Source organism: Silene latifolia, chromosome 10 (genome assembly GCF_048544455.1).
Source record: "Silene latifolia isolate original U9 population chromosome 10, ASM4854445v1, whole genome shotgun sequence".
Taxonomy (NCBI): Eukaryota; Viridiplantae; Streptophyta; class Magnoliopsida; order Caryophyllales; family Caryophyllaceae; genus Silene; species Silene latifolia.
The window spans coordinates 11,121,518-11,140,267 of NC_133535.1; the positions used below are offsets into that span (position 1 = coordinate 11,121,518).

Sequence of the window (18,750 nt, forward strand, 5' to 3'; positions counted from 1 at the left end):
TCTTCCTGAGAATCTCAATCTGGACAGATGATCTGCAACAACATTTTTTCAAAGACTGGACTTATCACGGATTTCCAAATCAAATTCTTGCAATAATAAAATCCATCTAATAAGTCTAGGTTTAGCTTCTTGTTTGGTTAAAAGATACTTTAAAGCTGCATGGTCAGTGTGTACAATAACTTTAGAACCAACAAGATACGCTCTAAATTTGTCTAAAGAATAGACAACTGCAAGAAGCTCCTTCTCTGTAGTAGCGTAGTTGATTTGTGCATCGTCGAGAGTCTTGCTTGCATAATAAATGGCATGTAACACCTTATCCTTTCGCTGTCCCAAAACAGCTCCAACTGCATAGTCACTGGCATCGCACATAATCTCAAAAGGAAGGCTCCAATCCGGAGAACGGATAATAGGAGCTGAGATAAGTGCTTGTTTGATCCTGTCAAAGGCTTGAACACACTTGTCAGTAAACACAAAAGGAGCATCTTTATGTAGAAGCTGAGTTAGAGGTTGAGCAATTTTAGAAAAATCCTTTATAAAGCGGCGATAGAACCCTGCATGACCAAGAAAACTACGCACACTTTTGACATTAACCGGGTGCGGAGTTGCTCAATTACCTCAACCTTAGCTCTATCCACTTGAATGCCCTTACCGACACCAAATGACCGAGTACCACCCCTTCAAGTAACCATGAAGTGGCACTTTTCCCAGATTGAGAACAAGGTTGCTCTCCTCACAAATACCGCAAAAACTTTAGTCAAGTTTCTCAAACAAATATCAAAATCAGTACCATATACACCGAAATCATCCATAAAGACCTCCATGATAGACTCTATGTAATCGTAAAAATATGGCCATCATACAACGCTGAAAGGTAGCAGGAGCATTACATAAGCCAAAGGGCATCCTCCTATAAGCAAATACACCATATGGACAAGTGAAAGTGGTCTTTTCCCCGATCCTCGGGATGAATGGGTATCTGAAAGAAACCGGAGTAGCCATCTAGGTAACAGAAATAACTATGACATGCTAATCTCTCTAACATTTGGTCAATGTAAGGAAGTGGGAAGTGGTCCTTTTTAGTGGCCGTGTTCAACTTCCTATAGTCAATGCACATCCTCCATCCTGTGACAAGTCTAGTAGCAATCAATTCATTTTTATCATTTTTTACTACTTTGTAGTACCTCCCTTCTTAGGTACAACTTGGACAGATCGACCCATTTAGAATCGAAATAGAGAAAATAATACCAAATCAAGCAATTTCTGTACCTCTTTTCTTACCACCTCCTGCATTGGAGGATTTAGTCGTCTCTGACCTTGTGCACTAGGCTTGTGGCCTTCTTCCAAGTGAATTCTATGCATACAAAAGTCAGGACTAATACCTTTGAGATCGTCAATGCTATACCCAATTGCCTTTTTATGAGTTCTCAAAACAGTCAACAAAGCAGATAGTTGACCTTCAGTCAGGTTAGCATTGACAATCACTGGGTTCATTTCACAGTCATCAAGAAATTCATATTTGAGATGAGAGGGAAGAGGTTTTAATTCAGGTTTCTTTACCTCAGTTACCTTAGGTGTGACACCCAAACTATATACCTTCTGATGTGGGCATTCCTCTCCAGTTAGAAGTTTCTCAATTCGATGAACTTCTGGACTCCATGAACCCGTCTGATCAGCTGGATCAGAAACCAGGGCAATCTCCATAGGATCCCTGTCAAAACACATAGGAAGACACTCATCAATAGTAAAATCAACAATATCTATACTATGACAAGTCTCTTCTATCATGGGGTTTTTCAATGCTTTTTCTAAGTTGAAAATAATCGTATCATCCCCCACAGCTAAGGTCAATCTCCCTTGCCTAACATCTATGACCGCCCCCGCAGTATGTAAGAACGGTCTGCCCAGGATGATAGGGATTTGGTTGTCTTCCGCCATGTCCATGACAACAAAATCAACGGGGATGAAGAACTTCCCTATTCGAACGGGAACATCCTCTAACACCCCCAGTGGGTGCTTGACTGATCTATCGGCCATCTGCAGTGTCATATTAGTAACTGTCAACGGACCCATATTTAATTTCTTACAAACAGAATACGGCATAACGCTGACGCTAGCTCCTAAATCGCAAAGAGCTTTACTAATAAATAGATGACCAATGTGACAAGGGATAGAAAAACTTCCTGGATCCTTCAATTTAGGTGGTGAGTTAATTGGCAACATGGCATTGCACTTCTGAGTGTAAGCAATAGTTTCCACCGCGTCAAAAGATCTCTTCCTTGTCAAAATCTCCTTCATGAACTTTGCATAAGCCGGCACTTGAGTAATCAATTCAGTAAAAGGAACACTTACCTGTAGATTCTTCACGACCTCCATAAACTTACCGAACTGCTTATCCAGCTTGGATTTTTGTTGTCGATGAGGAAAAGGTAGTGAAATAGTTATGGGCTCGGCTTGCTTCTCCTTAGAAACAACTTTTGAAACACCGTCGGTGGCAAGATCTGGTTCCTCGATCGAGTCGGGGTGACTCGATCGAGCCGGGTGGATCCTCGATCGAGGAACCCGTGACTCGGTCGAGAACCTTGCGAGTTCACTTTCTCGTCTTTTCTACTTTTATCGTCACTCGTGTTTCAACTTCACAGGCTCTTTCTCATCATCACTAAGCTCCAAATTACCCAATCCTTTGGGATGCATGTAAGGGACTTCATCAACGATAATGGGCACTTCATTTTCAAGACTTTGCGGTCGGGATTCGTATAAGAAGTACCGCTCCTCACCAATAACATTAGCTTGCTCATGAGCTTGCTTGCCTTGAGGAGGAAGACCTACGGCCTGTTTTGATGGGTTTTGAAGTGCCATCTGAGCCACTTGATTATCTAACATCTTGTTATGGGCAATCAGCTCAGAAATTTGAGCCGTCTCGCTCGCGCATCGTCAAAGTTTGTTGCAAAAGGTTTCGCAACTCAGCCATGTCATTGTTTGGAGCTTGTTGAGGAATTTGTTGAGGAGTCTGCTGAGGAGGCTGTTGATATTGGTTGTTAAACTGCTGGCCTCCTTGATTTTGCCTTTGATATCCTCCTTGTGACTGATTACCACGATTGTTGGGAGGGATATAAACATTCTTCTCGGTTGGTTGTGACTGCGGGTTTTGCACATTCTGACTAGACCATTGAAGGAAAGGATGTTCCTTCGTTCTTTCATTGTAGAAGTTGGAGAAAGGTGTACCTTGTGCACCTTGTCTCGTAAAGCTTTGAAAGGCAAAGAACCTCGCTCAAATGTGCTCATACAATCAGCTGCACCATGACCATCTAAACCGCATCTAGCACAAGTCTCCTCTACTTGCTGACTCATAGCATGAACTCTCTCTTGACTACCCAATGATTGGGTAGTCTTTATCTCAGCAATCTGAGCTGAAATAGTCTCCAGCTGTGCCGCCAGAACACTATCAACTCCAGTACCTCGCGTGCTTCCCCTAGGATTTCCATACCTTGCGGTATGGGTAGCAATCTGATCAATCAACTTCCACGCGTCACCATCATTGGTGTTATCTTGAAACCTCCCATTCGCAGATGAATCCAAAAGGGCACGATGATCGTCAAACAACCCGTTATAAAACTGGTTGCAAAGGAACCACTTTGGGAAACCATGATGGGGAACTGATCGAACTAACCGCTTGAAGCGAGTCCAAGCTTCATTCAAATCTTCAGTGGCTGCTTGCTTGAAACTAGTAATTTGATTCCTCAAAGCATTAGTCTTATGAGGTGGGAAGTACCTCTTGTAGAAAGCAAGAGCCAAGGAATTCCAGTCAGAACTCCTTCAAAGATCCATATCCATATCCCTCAACCACTCGGCTCAATCTTTCGGAGAGAAAGGAAAGAGCACTTGCTTCACTGATCTTGTGTCACTCCAAACTGTTAATGGAATAGAACAAAGCAGATGAAGTGACAAATTTCTCCATGTGCGTTGCGGGGTCCTCAAGCAGCTGTCCCTCCAAACATGTTTCGTTCCACCAAATTGATATAAGATGGCCGAATCTCGAATGTTCCATTGGTAGTAGTGGGCAGCTTAAACCCTTGTGGAATAGAGTCTAAGGTCGGCTCAGAGTGACTGGCTAAGGTAGGCATGATGGGGGCTTTAGGACTTTCAGTGATAACTGGAATTTCAGGAATAGGAATATCAGGAATAGGAATTTCTTCCTCCTCCTCTTCGTAAGATCGACCGGCTGCCTCTGTGGAGCTTGCCGTTTCGACGTCAAGTATACTCAAGTCTTCTACTTGACCCACTTCTTGATTAAATTTCCGTCTGTAGCGAAAAGTCTTCTCAGGTTCAGGATCAAAAGGAATAATCTCGGACCTATTAGACCTGGGCATAAACAAACTAACAAGAAAGTGTAAGAACGGTCTCAAGGAACCGGTTCCCGAGACAAAAAGACAAAATAAACACAAAAAGACTAAACAATTGTTGCCTCCCCAAATCAATCGCGCCAAATTTGATGTGGCTAAAGTCGTATTACCAAATCAAAGTAAAACTATCTCAGGACTAACAAGAATAGCTAGTGATAAGACAGGTATCGAATCCACAAGGAGGCGGTAAAAGCTAAGTCTAAGGGTATTTAAGCTGTCTAGAAGTAACCAATTTCGGGGGGTTTTGCTTTGAGTTGATTCTAACAAACTAATTGCAAATGTAATGAAATGATGAATAACAATAATATTGAAAGTCTAGGAATTAGGTTCACTAGGTCAATCAGTCGGGGATTATCAATCAATTACTAATTCTATCAAGTTGTTTAAGGTCATAAGATCGGTCGACTCCATTATGCCCTTTAGATCGACTCTAATATGCGGTCGCTATGATTAGATACTCTCTATTTGATTGTCGCAGCCTATATCAATTCTAACCCGGTCGGCGATAGGATCGATTCGCTACACTAATTAATAACTCAGGCCTCAAGCGATTAACTAGAAGAATTACAACAATCAAACAACAACTTTAGCGATACCATTAGCAATTAATTGACTTTCCCTTTTAATTAACCTAGATCCCCTTCATCCTAGATGAGGGGATTAGCTACTCATGACAATAATAACAACAACAAACATGATTAAAGATGAAAACATAATTGCAAGATGAAAACAATAATTGAAGAACATAAAACAATGATTTAATTAAAGAGGAAAGATTAGTACCATACAAAAGGAAGATTAGGGTTCTTCCGAGAGTTTTCCAGCAATACTTAGCAAAATATAACGTAAGTTTACAATAAAACCCGAGTCTTTAATTTATAACAAAAGATTAACGTTTTAGGAAATTCCGGAAATAAATCCGCCAGAAAGGATCCTCGATCGAGTCAGAGGTGACTCGATCGAGTCAGAGGTGCTCGACCGAGTCGAGTGACTCGATCGAGGAACTAGCTCACAGGTTCCTTCTTCTCTACTTTGACTTCCAGTCTTCATGATTCCTCGTTTCCCGTGCCATGCTTCGTGTATTCTTCTATGCCGTCTCCGCCATGCCAATCTTAGCTTGATCATACTCATAACGAGTCATTTCTGCATCAAAACATAAAATAGCGGCAGTATCGACAATTCATTGAAATAAGGCATATAAATGATATAATAGGCACGAAACGGTATGAAATATGATGTAAAGGGAGCTATAAAAGTATATATGAAAGTGATACATCACACATCCCTACTAATAAACACCTTATGCAATTATAGGTCATATAACGACCTGTAACCTTTTTGTTGATGTGGGTAACCAAGGAACACACATTCCCTTGCCCTACTCCCAAACTTATCAGTAAAGGTGGGAGGCATTGTAGCATAGCATAAACAACCAAAAACCCTTAACTGCTCATATGAAGGCTCACATTGAAAGAGTAAAGCAAATGGAGTTTTATTTTGGATAACAGGTGTTGGCATAAGATTTATTAAATAAGTAGCAGTCAACAAGCAGTCACCCCAAAACTTTATAGGTAAATTAGCATGAAATCTAAGTGCCCTTGCAGTCTCTAACAAGTGCCTATGTTTTATTTCCACCCTACCATTCTGTTGAGGGGTTCCTACTATGCTGGTCTGATGTAATATGCCCTGATCTTTAAACAAAGAACCACAATGCTCTTGCAAAAACTCAGTCCCATTATCAGATCTCACAAATCTTATTTGAGCTTTAAACTGAGTCTTAACATAAGCTAAAAAATCTTTAATAAGTTTAAAAACTTGATCTTTAGTTTGAAAAAGAATAGTCCAGGTATTCCTAGAATAGTCATCTAATATGGTCAAAAAATATCTGGCACCAGACATTGATGGTGTTTTATAAGGTCCCCAAATGTCCATATAAACTAAATCAAAACATTGAACTGCTCTACTAGTAATAACAGGAAAAGGAAGTTTATGATGTTTTGCAAGAGTACAAGACTGACAATGAAAATCTGCTTTCTTTATTATATCTTCATAAGCTGGTACATGTTTGAATTTATCCACAGACATATGACCCATTCTGAAATGAAACAAATCAACAGACCTATTTATAGCAGACAAAGAAGATACTTGACCAGTAGTAGAAACATTAAGGAGCTGAAACTTTTTATTTACAAGACTACTAATCTTATTGACTAATGCAGTGGAACTACTACTCATTGGTTCAGTCTGAAATCTATAGAGATCTCCAATTCTCTTCCCCTTAGCCACAATTTTATCATTTGAAAGGTCCTGAAAAACACATCCAAGTGAAGTAAACAATACAGACAAGTTATTATTATCAAGCAATTTACTAATGGATAATAAATTTTGCCTGAAATCTAGAAGATAGAAAACATTAGTCAGTTTAATATTATGAGTAAGCTTATGAAGATATAGTCAGATTTTCTAGTCTTACTCATAATATTTTGCCTGATGGGAGTATTAAGTATGTTCATAAGATTGTGCCCAGTATTGTTGCAATGAGGGCATTTGGTCAAACCAAAACAAGTGGCCCTAGTATGCCCATTCTTATTGCAATGGTCACAATGCTTAAGACTAGTAGATGCTTCACCAGTCTTTTGGAAACCAGCCATCTTTTGATCAGACTGCCTAAAACTGGCGTATGCATTGGATTCAGTCAGACTAGAAACAGTATCAATGATCTGTTTCTGTCTTTCAATCTTTTGTAACAAAGCTAGAACCTTATTGATTGAAGGCAAAGGCTCAAGAGATAAAATCTGAGTACGAATCCCATCATAGCTGCTATTAAGATTCATTAGAAATTGTATGGTTTTGGCATTGTTTTCCCTTTCAACAATTCTTTTAAGCAAGGTAGAGGTACACAAATTCACCTTCCACAAGTGCAAACAGGTAAAGGATCTAGAGACTCAAGCGTTTCCCATAGATTTTTCATCTTGGTGTAATATTCAACAAGAGACATATTTTCTTGGGATACAACCTCTAAATCTTTAGTCAGTTGATAGACTTCCAGAGCATTAGACACACCAAACCTCTCAAGTAAATCATCCCAAAGATTTTTAGAGGAAACAACATACTTGAAGTTATCACGAAGACTCTTGTCTATAGAATTGGAAATCCATCTCATTACCATAAAATCACACCTCTTCCATTGTTTATGACGCTTATCAGTACTAGGGGGCATGGAACAAGAACCATCAATAAAACCATCTTTGTTTTTCGCTGTCAAAGCCATAAGAACTTCCCTTTTCCAGCCCAAGAAGTCATGACCATTAAACAAAGACGAGGACAAAGTAGCAGAAGTTTGATCATTTGTAGACAACTACAAAGGATCATCATAATAATCGAAATTTGGTGAAGAATCAGATGCAATAGACTCAGGCATGATGAAAAATAAGAGAATTGATAGAAAAAGATCAAAAGATGAAGCAAAAGATCAATCAAGAGAATAGTGTGGAAGCGTAAGAGTAGTACCTCTATTCCTGTTTTATTTATGCAGGAAATAGAAGAATAACACCCAGGAATGAAGTACTGTATACTGATACCATGAAGAAACCAGAGGTTCTGCAGTAATGGTGGATACAGGATGAACAAGTGATGAAGATGAAGACGAAGGATAGAGAAGAATAGAGAAGTAAACTATGTAACAATATTGTGTAATTCTGAATCTTGAAATTTGTTATTATTTGATTTTTGTAATAATGAAATCTGTTACAATTTGTTGAGGCAATCCTCATATTTATAGTTGCTGAATAACCTAACTAACAATGATTTGGTTAGTTTTAAGTCGGTTAACTCTAGTTAGTTATAACTAATACCTAACTAACTTTTAACCAACTACATATCACCAATATGAAGTGAACTTAAATTAAGTGACTTTAAGTCCAAAAGAACAGGGCCTTTGCCTTCTTCAAAAAAAAAGTGGTAAAGACATTCATCCTCCTAGCAATACAAGTATACAACCACCTAATTATTTTTATGTTTTCTAAGAAATATTTTAATTAAATATAAATAAATTATTAAGATAAAATAAAATAAAGTAACACGTTAATTTATCAATTTGCTCTTTCATTTCCAACAAAGTAGTTTTCCAAAAACAAAAAAATTGCCAAAAAAAAACTGCTACCTTCATTCAACTCTACTCTACCTATTTCATTTTTGTACACTATTCAGGAGTAAGTATTCAATTTCAATTTTCTCTCGATACGTAAGAGAAAATATATTCATGTGAGATCTTGTTTGATTTGTCTTTACGAGTACATTAAAAATATCTAACTTTTATAATTTTTGCAAATACGTAGCTAATGATATTTAGCGCATAAAACACGCGTTGACAAACGTGAAAAAGGAAAGTGTTAGAGTGGAGTTGAATGAAGGAACCAAGGAAGTAGAAGATATTATCATACGTAGTAATTAGTAAATGACAAAAATACCCAAAAGCTCCACCCAAGAGCTACAAATTTGACCATAATCTCTGCCTGGCTACGCTATGTTCGGGAGCCGTAACTTTTTTTTTTTTTTTTTTTTTGACAACGAGGGAGCCGTAACTTTAATACAAGCATCTGACGGAGATCTACACAAATTTCAAATTGCTAGTTTGCTACGTTATCTTCACGCCTGTCAACCCTACCCTATTGTGATTGTGCATTTACTTTACCCCTAACTAAAATTTTTTTTTTTCTAAAAAAAAAAAAAAATTTAAAAATGTTTTTAACAAAAAAATAAAACGTAAACAATTTAATCTATAATTAGCAACATTTTTTTTTCTCACTACATCCATATGGAGGATTACATCTTAAAAAGCCTACAATTGAAACCAAACAAATACAACAATGTAATCTACCTACAAATTTAAACCAAACAAATACAACAATGTAATCTACCCCTAATAATTTTTTTGTTAAAATAAAAAAGACGACCAAACTAATCCTTGCTGTTCTAGCAACTAACATTACTGATACATTAAGTCAAACAAAGCATGGGTATCACATTAGTGACTTGAGTGACCTAGCCTTAATGGGCTTTCTAACCCGTCCACCACCATACCATTCTTCCTCATCTTCCTCATCCTCGATGTAGTCCAGTTCTCGTTGAGCATCAATAACACTCTTAAACGACTCGATTTCATGCTTATTGCTGTTATCACTCTTACTAAGACTGTCCTTGTTTTCATCATCATCCATTATATTATCATAGCTATTACTATTACCACTACCATTATAAGCATTGCCATTGCCATTGCAATTATCCATTTCAGGGACCGAATTGAACTTGGTCTTTCCCCTTCGCTTGCTCCAGCTCGGCCCAAACCCCGAATAGTAATAAAATTGATATGGATTATCATCATTATCAATTTTATTATTACTACTACCCTTACTGTTACTATTACAATTGGAATTAGTATTGTTATTGTTACCAGCTGATGCACCCGAGGTGGATTTCCTAGGCCGACCCCGCTTCTTGGGCAAAACGGTGGTGGCCGGGGTTGGCAACACCATATCAAGTGGGGTCGGCTCACTGCTGCCCATTGTAAGCAACAATACCGGGCAATCTTCACCTGCCCCAATTCCTCCGTCATCTACACCGCCGCCATTCTCCCGCTCGGGGACACATTCAAACGATAAATCCATCGGCTCTTCACTAACCAAACTATACAACACAAATTCAAATCACATAAACTAACCAAAACATACACCTCACCTCAATTTCTAACTTGAATTACAATGAATCAACAAATTCAGCCCACATTATCGTCCCAAAGAATAAAAACCCTAGAATCATAAAAATAAACAATAATTTGAAATCAAAAGGATAATAACCTGTTTAAAGCAGGAAGTGAAGCATTAGAGGTGCTGGTACCATGAAAAGGTAAGTCATTATCCCAGTAACCCTGATTAAACCACGTCCATGTATCAAAAACGATAATCTCATTATTATTAATATTATTGTGCAAAAATTAAATAAAATAGTCGTAAAATTAACAAAACCCATTTTAATTTGGACGATAATAATGATGTTTATGAATTATACAGCTGAGAAATAGATTAATAAAAATGTTGGCTGATTATTATTGGAGCAACCCTAGAAATGCAGAAAAAAATAAACCCTACAAATAATAATAAACCAACAATAAAGTAACTCATATAAACAGTAAAATAGAAGAATAAAATGGTAAAAATAGATCTGAGAAATGTACCTGGGTGAAAAAAGAGTCGTCATCCCAAGGAGGTCGATTGAGCTGACAAATTAAATAAGAAGATGAACTTCTTTTCTTTCCCTCGAATACCCTTGCTGCGTTCTTACGAATCCTCATTCTTGAAAGGGTACTTTCGGAATTAACGAAAGTTTGAAAGGAAAAATGGTGGGTTTTATGTTCTGCAGATCGAAGAAGGAAGGGAAAAATGGTGTTTTTTTTTCTATTTTTTTTATTTGTGGGTTTAAAGTTGATTATAATAAATAAATAAATAAATGGTTAGGAAAGGTTATTTTTATTTCTCTCTCATTGTTTTTGTAGTTGTCTGCGGGATATGTTTTGGACTTTTGGGTGGGTATAGTTGGGATATTTATAAATACCGAATACATTTATTTTTGTTTAAGACGGGAATTAATTGATCTTAATAGGGTGAATAGAAGAAAAAGCAGAATATATTAAAAAGGTAAAAAAAATTATCCTATATATAATGCGGGGTAATATTTGATCTGTCCTGAACTTAACGCGGATAGAAATAGTGTCGTCTTAAGCGAGGGTAGCTGGATTGAATAAGTATTTAGTGAAAAAATGAGTTTAACTGTGGAGTTAGGCGATAAAAAGTGAAAGTTATCGGATATTCGTCAGTCTGATTTAACAGTCTCAGACTCTCAAGGGTTGAGAAGTGAGAACTGCATTGTGACACGTCGGTTGGACTTTGGAGTTGCTATTTTGTGTATATTTTCGACATATTCAAATTTAATATTCTTTTCAATTGTTTAAATTTTGTGACAATCTAAAGATAATTGTTTTTATTTTAAATTTTGGCAAAAAAAAAAATGTATTTTGAAGATTACAGTTGAATATATTTTTACAAAGTTAGGCCTGTTAAAAACTACAATATTTGTTTTAATGGTAAAATAGATTAAAATATCTCCTTTATTCTAAGGTCTCATTTGGTTGATCACCCAATTTATGGGAATTCTAGAATCCTATGAATTGGGATTTTTAAAGCTTGTTTGGTTACCCCATTTTTTGTAAAATGGGGGAGTTTAAAACTCCTAGGAATTTTCAACTCCTACATGATGGGGAATTAAAATACCTACCCCCTCATGGTCATTAAAAATTTCTAGGAAAGTAAAACTCCAACATGGCAACCAAACGGATTATTGTAATTCACGTGAATTTTAATGTAGGAATTAAACTCCCGTGCATTGCAAATTAACACGTCAATGTAATTCCCGTAGCAACCAAACGAGCCCTAAATAATCTTCCCTCTTTCATTTCTTATCTATTCATAATACCTTCCCTCTTTCCTTATTTAAGAAAGTTTTATACTCCCTCACAGTCACTATAATGTTCCCTCTTTTTCGAAACGGATTATTCAACTAATGTTCCCCTTTCTATTTTTAGAAACTTTTACTCTTATTTTATTCATTCCTCTCTCCTATCACCAAACCCCACACAACTCTTTTACTCCTATTTTATTACTTTCTTTTATGTTTTGGCCCCACAATTCTTTATTTAACTACTAATAATTCATCCCGTTCTTCTATCACCAACCCCATACAACTCTTTTACTCCTATTTTAATACTTTTCCTAAAGTATTGTGCCAAAACAAAATGGGAAGATCATGATGAATGAGAGGGAGTATTTATTTTAACAATAGGTCTTGGTATAGACGGGTGGGGCGAACAGACGGGTAAAGACCTCTAATAAAATGGGTAGGGGGGACAAGGTGGGGCACCCCCCATGTGCTTCCCACTTGATGGAAAATGGATATTTTGTGAGGGGAAGTGGTATCCGTCTATACGTATAGACGGATAGTGGCCGTCTATAATGAGAATTTGTGTTATTTTAATCACCTTACACAACAACAATATTTCACAATACCCACACTTTATCTTATTTTAATCAATTCACCCCTTTCTTCTCTCCAATTACCTCACCTTATCACAATACTTTAGCTTATTTAATTCAAACACCCTTAATTCACGTGCCACCCATAAGAGCATCTCCAATGGTTACAACAAAGGACCTGCTTGCAATTTATTTATTAAAGTTTTCAAGGAGGTTGCTTGTCATTGGAGTCGAAAAAATACGACCTGCTAGAAAGCTACACCTGTTCTACCAAGTTACATGCTTGATTTCAAGATCCTTGCTTTTTTATTGGTTGGTTTTGTAAAATGAGTCTATTCAAGCTACAAGATAATGTAGCTCAGTATTGTGAGGATATGTAGCTTATAAGCAAGGTTGCTAGAAATAACTAGATGTCAAGACTCAAGTCAAGCTACGATAAAATATGGTTCACCACTAAAGATGCTCTAAATAGCGAGAGTTATCTAGACTAGGAGCCGTAGGAGGGAGCATTTATTTTTATAAATTTTTATATCTGTCTTAAACAAGAAATTTGTGTATATTTATAATCTACTTAATTAAATATATACTTCATTTATATAAATGTCATATTAAGATGGACATATTGGAATTTGAACTCATGACCTCACCTATTGATAAGCATGCCTTATGAGTTATGAGTTATGACCTTATCTAGTAGACCAAATGACTTATTATTATAAATAATACTCCGTATATTATAGTTATTGAATGTTATTTTAGCAAAGCTGTTATTTTAAGTAGCGGTTTTTGGTATTTGGCAGTTTCTTTTCTTTTCAAAATTTTATGTGACGGCTTTCCTCTGATCTAAACAAAAGGAAAATTGGTGACGTATGCGGACCTATTCGCGGGAAATAGTTTCAAATGAAAAGTAAGTTGATAATTAGTTTATTAAATGATATTAAAAAGTGAAAAAAATCTGAAATGTGTCAAGAGAAAAATTTGGATACCGCCTTTTTTTTATTTACTATTATCCTCTGTCCGGATCATTGACAACCAATTACTCATGACAAATTACATGTACGGTAAAAATAACAAAATACACGTATATTCTACCAAAAAAAAAATAAGAATAACTCGTGCATTTAGGGTATCTACAATTTTTCTATTTAATGCGATCGTAATCCAATGTGATTTTCTTAGGCAATAAGATATTAATTGTAAAAAGTAGGTAAATTATTTCAAATAGTATTTATACGTTACATCCACAAATAAAGAAGTTGCGTCAAACACGCGTCAGGACCCGTAAAAACAAAGTTGACATGAATTATGTCCATATTTGATCTTTTCCTTTTCTTTCTGAAGTTTCAACAAGTATATATCCATACTGATTTTCTCACATTAACAATGACAACATTTATAAGAGCAAGAGTTAGCTCAAGTAGTAAAAAGTAAGAACTCTTTTACTCTAGTTGTGAAGTTGGGAATTCGACTCTTACCCGTGATTTAGTTCGCACATTTTTAAACAAAAAAAAACAATGACAACCATCTATCTATCAACCAATGCATAACATTTCACACGATTTCAATTAGTACCACCAACTCTAGATCTGGTGATATAGTGTCATTTCGCCATACTTTATGCCCCCTACTCCCCCAATTTCCCTAGCCTTTAACGCTCTTTAGCGCGGTTTTTGACGCTAATATATTTCATTAGTGGTATTTCTTGTTTTATCTTGATGATTTTGTAGGAAAACTACCAATTGGTGCGGTTTTTACCTCGTTTTGCGTGATCTACAAGAGATTGAGTTGCTACATGGACCCACGTCATGCCCAAGGCGATCCCACGGCCTTTGGCAGTCCCACAAAGAGCGTCCAAGCAGTATTGAAGCATGACAAATGAGTAATAAAAAAGGAAATGAAGACTAAGCCATTTCCCTACGCTTTCCCTCTAGAGAAACTGCTTCCCTAGAGGGAGTAAAGGAAGTCCTCCTTTAGGGAAATCCCTGACAAGTTTCCCCAGCGGGAAGGACAAATATGATCTGATCCCTAGCAGGAATGAGAGCAGGAGGAACGAAGAAACGAGATACTAAGGCATGTAGTGTCCCGATCGGGAACCAACTCTCAAATCAACCATCCCGATCGTGACAACTCCTTCCCGGGCGGGAAGCTCGTGGAGGTTGAAAAATTACGAAGCTGGTTTCTCGTTAGCACTGTGGGGCGAGGACATGCAGGGCGGGCTAGGTGTGGGTATGAGGCTGGTCTCATGTAATACCCGCACCTACCCCACGACCCGCAACGGATGACACTTTTAATACCCACTACCCCCGCCCAACCACCCATCAAATCCTTACCCCTACCCGCCCCACTCAAATCCTTACTCGCAACCGCCCTAAGTGGGGCGGGTGCGGGGCAAGAACAGCTAAAATGCGCCCCATTGACATCCCTACCAAACTTCCTTCATTATTTGATAATAAAGTATATTGCACCACATGTTAAAGATTTATTGATAGGGGATCGAGTAGTAGGCTCTCTCCAAGTTCCAGTACTTATCGAGGATTCAAATTTTATTTCAAAACTATCTTAACGATCTATTATTTTGAAGAGGTCGAGAGAAAATAATGATATTATATTATTATATTAGAGGAGTTGAAATAAAACGGAAAGAAAAGGTAATTTCGTAATATATATATATATATATATATATATATATATATATATATATATATATATATATATAGAGAGAGAGAGAGAGAGAGAGAGAGAGAGAGAGAGAGAGAGAGAAGGGTTCTTATAAGGCCACTACATCTAATAAGGCCCTAAGTCCTTATAAGAGCCATTGGATGGAAGGGATGGAGGGATGAGATTACATCTCATTGAAGGGTCACAATTCTCCCTCCCTAATCTCCTTCCCTAATTGTGTATAACTCTACCTAATTTTGTACAACTCTACCATCATTCTAATCTCTCAACTCACTTCCTCATTCACTCATCCTCTCTCATTTCTCACATTCACTCTTTCTCTCTCATTTTCTCCCACCCTCTCTAAACAAAAAAAAAAAACCCAAGTTGATACAAAATAAAAACCAAACAAAAAAAAAAAAAAACCCAAAACAACAACACCAGCCACCACTTCCACCACCGCACCACACGACCCACCACTGCCACCGTCGCCCTTCCCCACCCCTGCCCAATACGCACGCCACCACTACAGCTACCACCAAAGCCACCACCATGCACACAAGCCACCCACGCACGCCACCCCACAACCGTCCTCATTTTTTTTTTTAGATCCGGAAAAAAATCCTCACAAACCGTCTCTCTCACCAACGCCAGCCCCACCGTCCTCCTCCCGCACCTCCTGCCGCCAATACTCCCTCCGCCGTCCTTCCTTCCTTCCTCCTCCTTCCATTTTTTTTCCTCTTCCTCCCCTTTTCCTCTTCCTTTCTCTTTTTTTTTTTCACTCCATCGTTCCCTTTTGTTTCTGTTTTTTGGTTTTTTTTTTTTTTTTTTTTTATATGGGTTTTGTTTTATATGGGTTTTGTTTTATTTTGTATGGGTTTTTTTTTATTTTCATTGTCCATTTTTTTAATTTTTCAGATTTACTTTATTTTGTATTTTGTTTTTTGGTTTTTGTTATTTTGTTTTTTTTTTTGTGTTTTTGTCATATTTACTTTATTTTGTTATTGTTATTTGGTTTTTAATTTTTGTTGGTTATTAATTTTTTGTTGGTTATACACTTAAAACATTAAAGTTATACTATACACTTAAAACATTAAAGTTATACTTTTTTGTTATTGTTATTTGGTTTTTAATTTTTGTTGGTTATTGTTATTTGGTTTTTAATTTTTTGTTGGTTATTAAAGTTATACACTGCGTGCATTAGAGTTATACACACGATATTTAAATTTGGTTTTTTTTTTATTGTTATTTGGTTTATTTCAGATTTCGGGTTTGGTTGGGTTGTTGGTTTTTTGGTTTTATTATTGTTATTTGGTTTTTTGTTTTTGTTATTATGAGTTTTTTTGGTTTTTGTTATTATTATTTTTTTTTTCATATTTTTCATATTTATTGTTTGATTTTTTTACTATTTACGACTAAAGTTATACATTTTATGACTAAAGTTATACATTTTATGACTAAAGTTATACATTTTATGACCAAAGTTATACAAAAAAAGACTAAAGTTATACAAAAATTGGACTAAAGTTATACAAAAAATTGGACTAAAATCATACAAAAATGAACCAAAGTTATACAAAAATGAACCAAAGTTATACAAAAATGGACCAAAGTTATACAAAAATGGACTAAAGTTATACAAATATGGACTAAAGTTATACAAAAAAGAACTGAAGTTATACAAAAATAGACCAAAGTTATACAAAAAAAGACTAAAGTTATACAAAAATTGGACTAAAGTGATACAACAATGGACTAAAGTTATACAAAAATGAACCAAAGTTATGCAAAAATGAACCAAAGTTATACAAAAATGGACTAAAGTTATACAAAAAATTGGACTAAAGTTATACAAAAATGAACCAAAGTTATACAAATATGGACCAAAGTTATACAAAAATCGACCAGAGTTATACAAAAATGAACCAAAGTTATACAAAAATGAACCAAAGTTATACAAAAATAGACTAAAGTTATACAAAAATTTGGACTAAAGTTATACAAAAATAGACTAAAGTTATACAAAAATGAACCAAAGTTATACAAAAATCGACCAGAGTTATACAAAAATGAACCAAAGTTATACAAAAATCGACCAGAGTTATACAAAAATGCACCAAAGTTATACAAAAATGAACCAAAGTTATACAAAAATGGACCAAAGTTATACAAAAATGGACCAAAGTTATACAAAAATGAACCAAAGTTATACAAAAATGAACCAAAGTTCATTTTTGTATAACTTTAGTCCAATTTTTTGTATAACTTTAGTCCAATTTTTGTATAACTTTGGTGCATTTTTGTATAACTCTGGTCGATTTTTGTATAACTTTGGTTCATTTTTGTATAACTTTGGTTCATTTTTGTATAACTTTTGTCCAAATTTTTGTATAACTTTAGTCCATTTTTGTATAACTTTGGTTCATTTTTGTATAACTTTAGTCCTTATTTGTATAACTTTAGCCCATATTTGTATAACTTTAATCCATATTTGTATAACTTTAGTCCATTTTTGTATAACTTTGGTTCATTTTTGTATAACTTTGGTTCATTTTTGTATAACTTTGGTTCATTTTTGTATAACTTTAGTCCAATTTTTTGTATAACTTTAGTCCAATTTTTGTATAACTTTAGTATTTTTTTGTATAACTTTGGTCTATTTTTGTATAACTTTGGTTCATTTTTGTATAACTTTAGTCCATTTTTGTCTTAGATGAAAAAAAAGTATCTCACAAAAAAAAAAATTAAAACACGAAATCTTAAAAAAAAACGTATAACAAGAAGAGATTTAAGAAAATGAATAAAAAATGAGAACTAACAAAATAAAAGACAACTAAAATAAAATAAAAGACAAAAAAAAATAATGAATGGAAAAAACAACTCAAAACATACAAATTAACACAAAACGAAAAAAAAAAAAAAAACGAGTTGAAAAAAAAAAAAAAAAAAAAAGTCAGGCGGTGGGGGGGCGGCGGGGGGGTGGTGTGTGGTTAATTGGTGTCGGGTGGGGTGGTGGTGGGTGGTGGTGAATGAGGAAGAGAGGAATGAATGATTTATTTGAGTTTTTTGATTTATTTGGATTTTTTGGGTTTTTTATTTATTTGGATTTTTGGGTTTTTTTTATTTATTTGGTTTTTTTTTTTTTAGAGTTTGAGAAAGGAGAGAAATGAAATGTGTAAGATGAAAGAGAAATGGATGAGTGGAAAACAAATATATAGTAAATTAGTGATTAATTAGAGTGGATTAGTGAAGGAGGAGAGAGATGGTGAGATTAGTATATAAACACACTTTTTTGGGGTTGATCTCATCCCTCCATCTCTCTCCATCCAATGGCTCATAATAGAACTTATGGAGCATAAATCTCAGCCCAACACACTTATGGATGCGACACGTGTCAGCCCAGCATTAAATACGAGTATTAATTACAGCTGAACATTTAATATAAACATAATAAATGGAGCATAAATCTCAGTAAATATTAATTATAATTTAATAAATTTTATTATAAAATTATATTAAATAATTAGGTTGATTTGATTCTAAATTTATTAAAAAAAAAATTTGATAAAAATTCTAAATTGTAAATAAAAACGTTCATTGCGAAAAAT

The 18,750-nt window shown here is 35.6% G+C and overlaps 1 protein-coding gene across 1 annotated transcript; it reads right to left on the reverse strand.

Moving 5' to 3' along the window:
- Positions 1-9,158: 9,158 nt before the first annotated feature.
- Positions 9,159-10,895, reverse strand: LOC141605097 (uncharacterized). The gene is made up of 3 exons (XM_074423735.1): positions 10,633-10,895; positions 10,256-10,326; positions 9,159-10,085 (listed from the first exon to the last, which is right to left on the reverse strand). The coding sequence occupies exons 1-3, from the start codon at positions 10,747-10,749 to the stop codon at positions 9,422-9,424; spliced, it is 852 nt and encodes a 283-aa protein (XP_074279836.1). The 5' UTR covers positions 10,750-10,895; the 3' UTR covers positions 9,159-9,421.
- Positions 10,896-18,750: the final 7,855 nt, after the last annotated feature.

What these genes read in the sequence shown, in the direction of transcription:
- LOC141605097 (XM_074423735.1), bottom strand. Translation starts at nt 10,749, where the DNA reads ATGAGGATTCGTAAGAACGCAGCAAGGGTATTCGAGGGAAAGAAAAGA. An exon ending in ACGACTCTTTTTTCACCCAG is followed by an intron (nt 10,327 to 10,632) that starts GTACATTTCTCA and finishes TGGTTTAATCAG; the next exon opens with GGTTACTGGGATAATGACTT. An exon ending in TCACTTCCTGCTTTAAACAG is followed by an intron (nt 10,086 to 10,255) that starts GTTATTATCCTT and finishes TGTGTTGTATAG; the next exon opens with TTTGGTTAGTGAAGAGCCGA.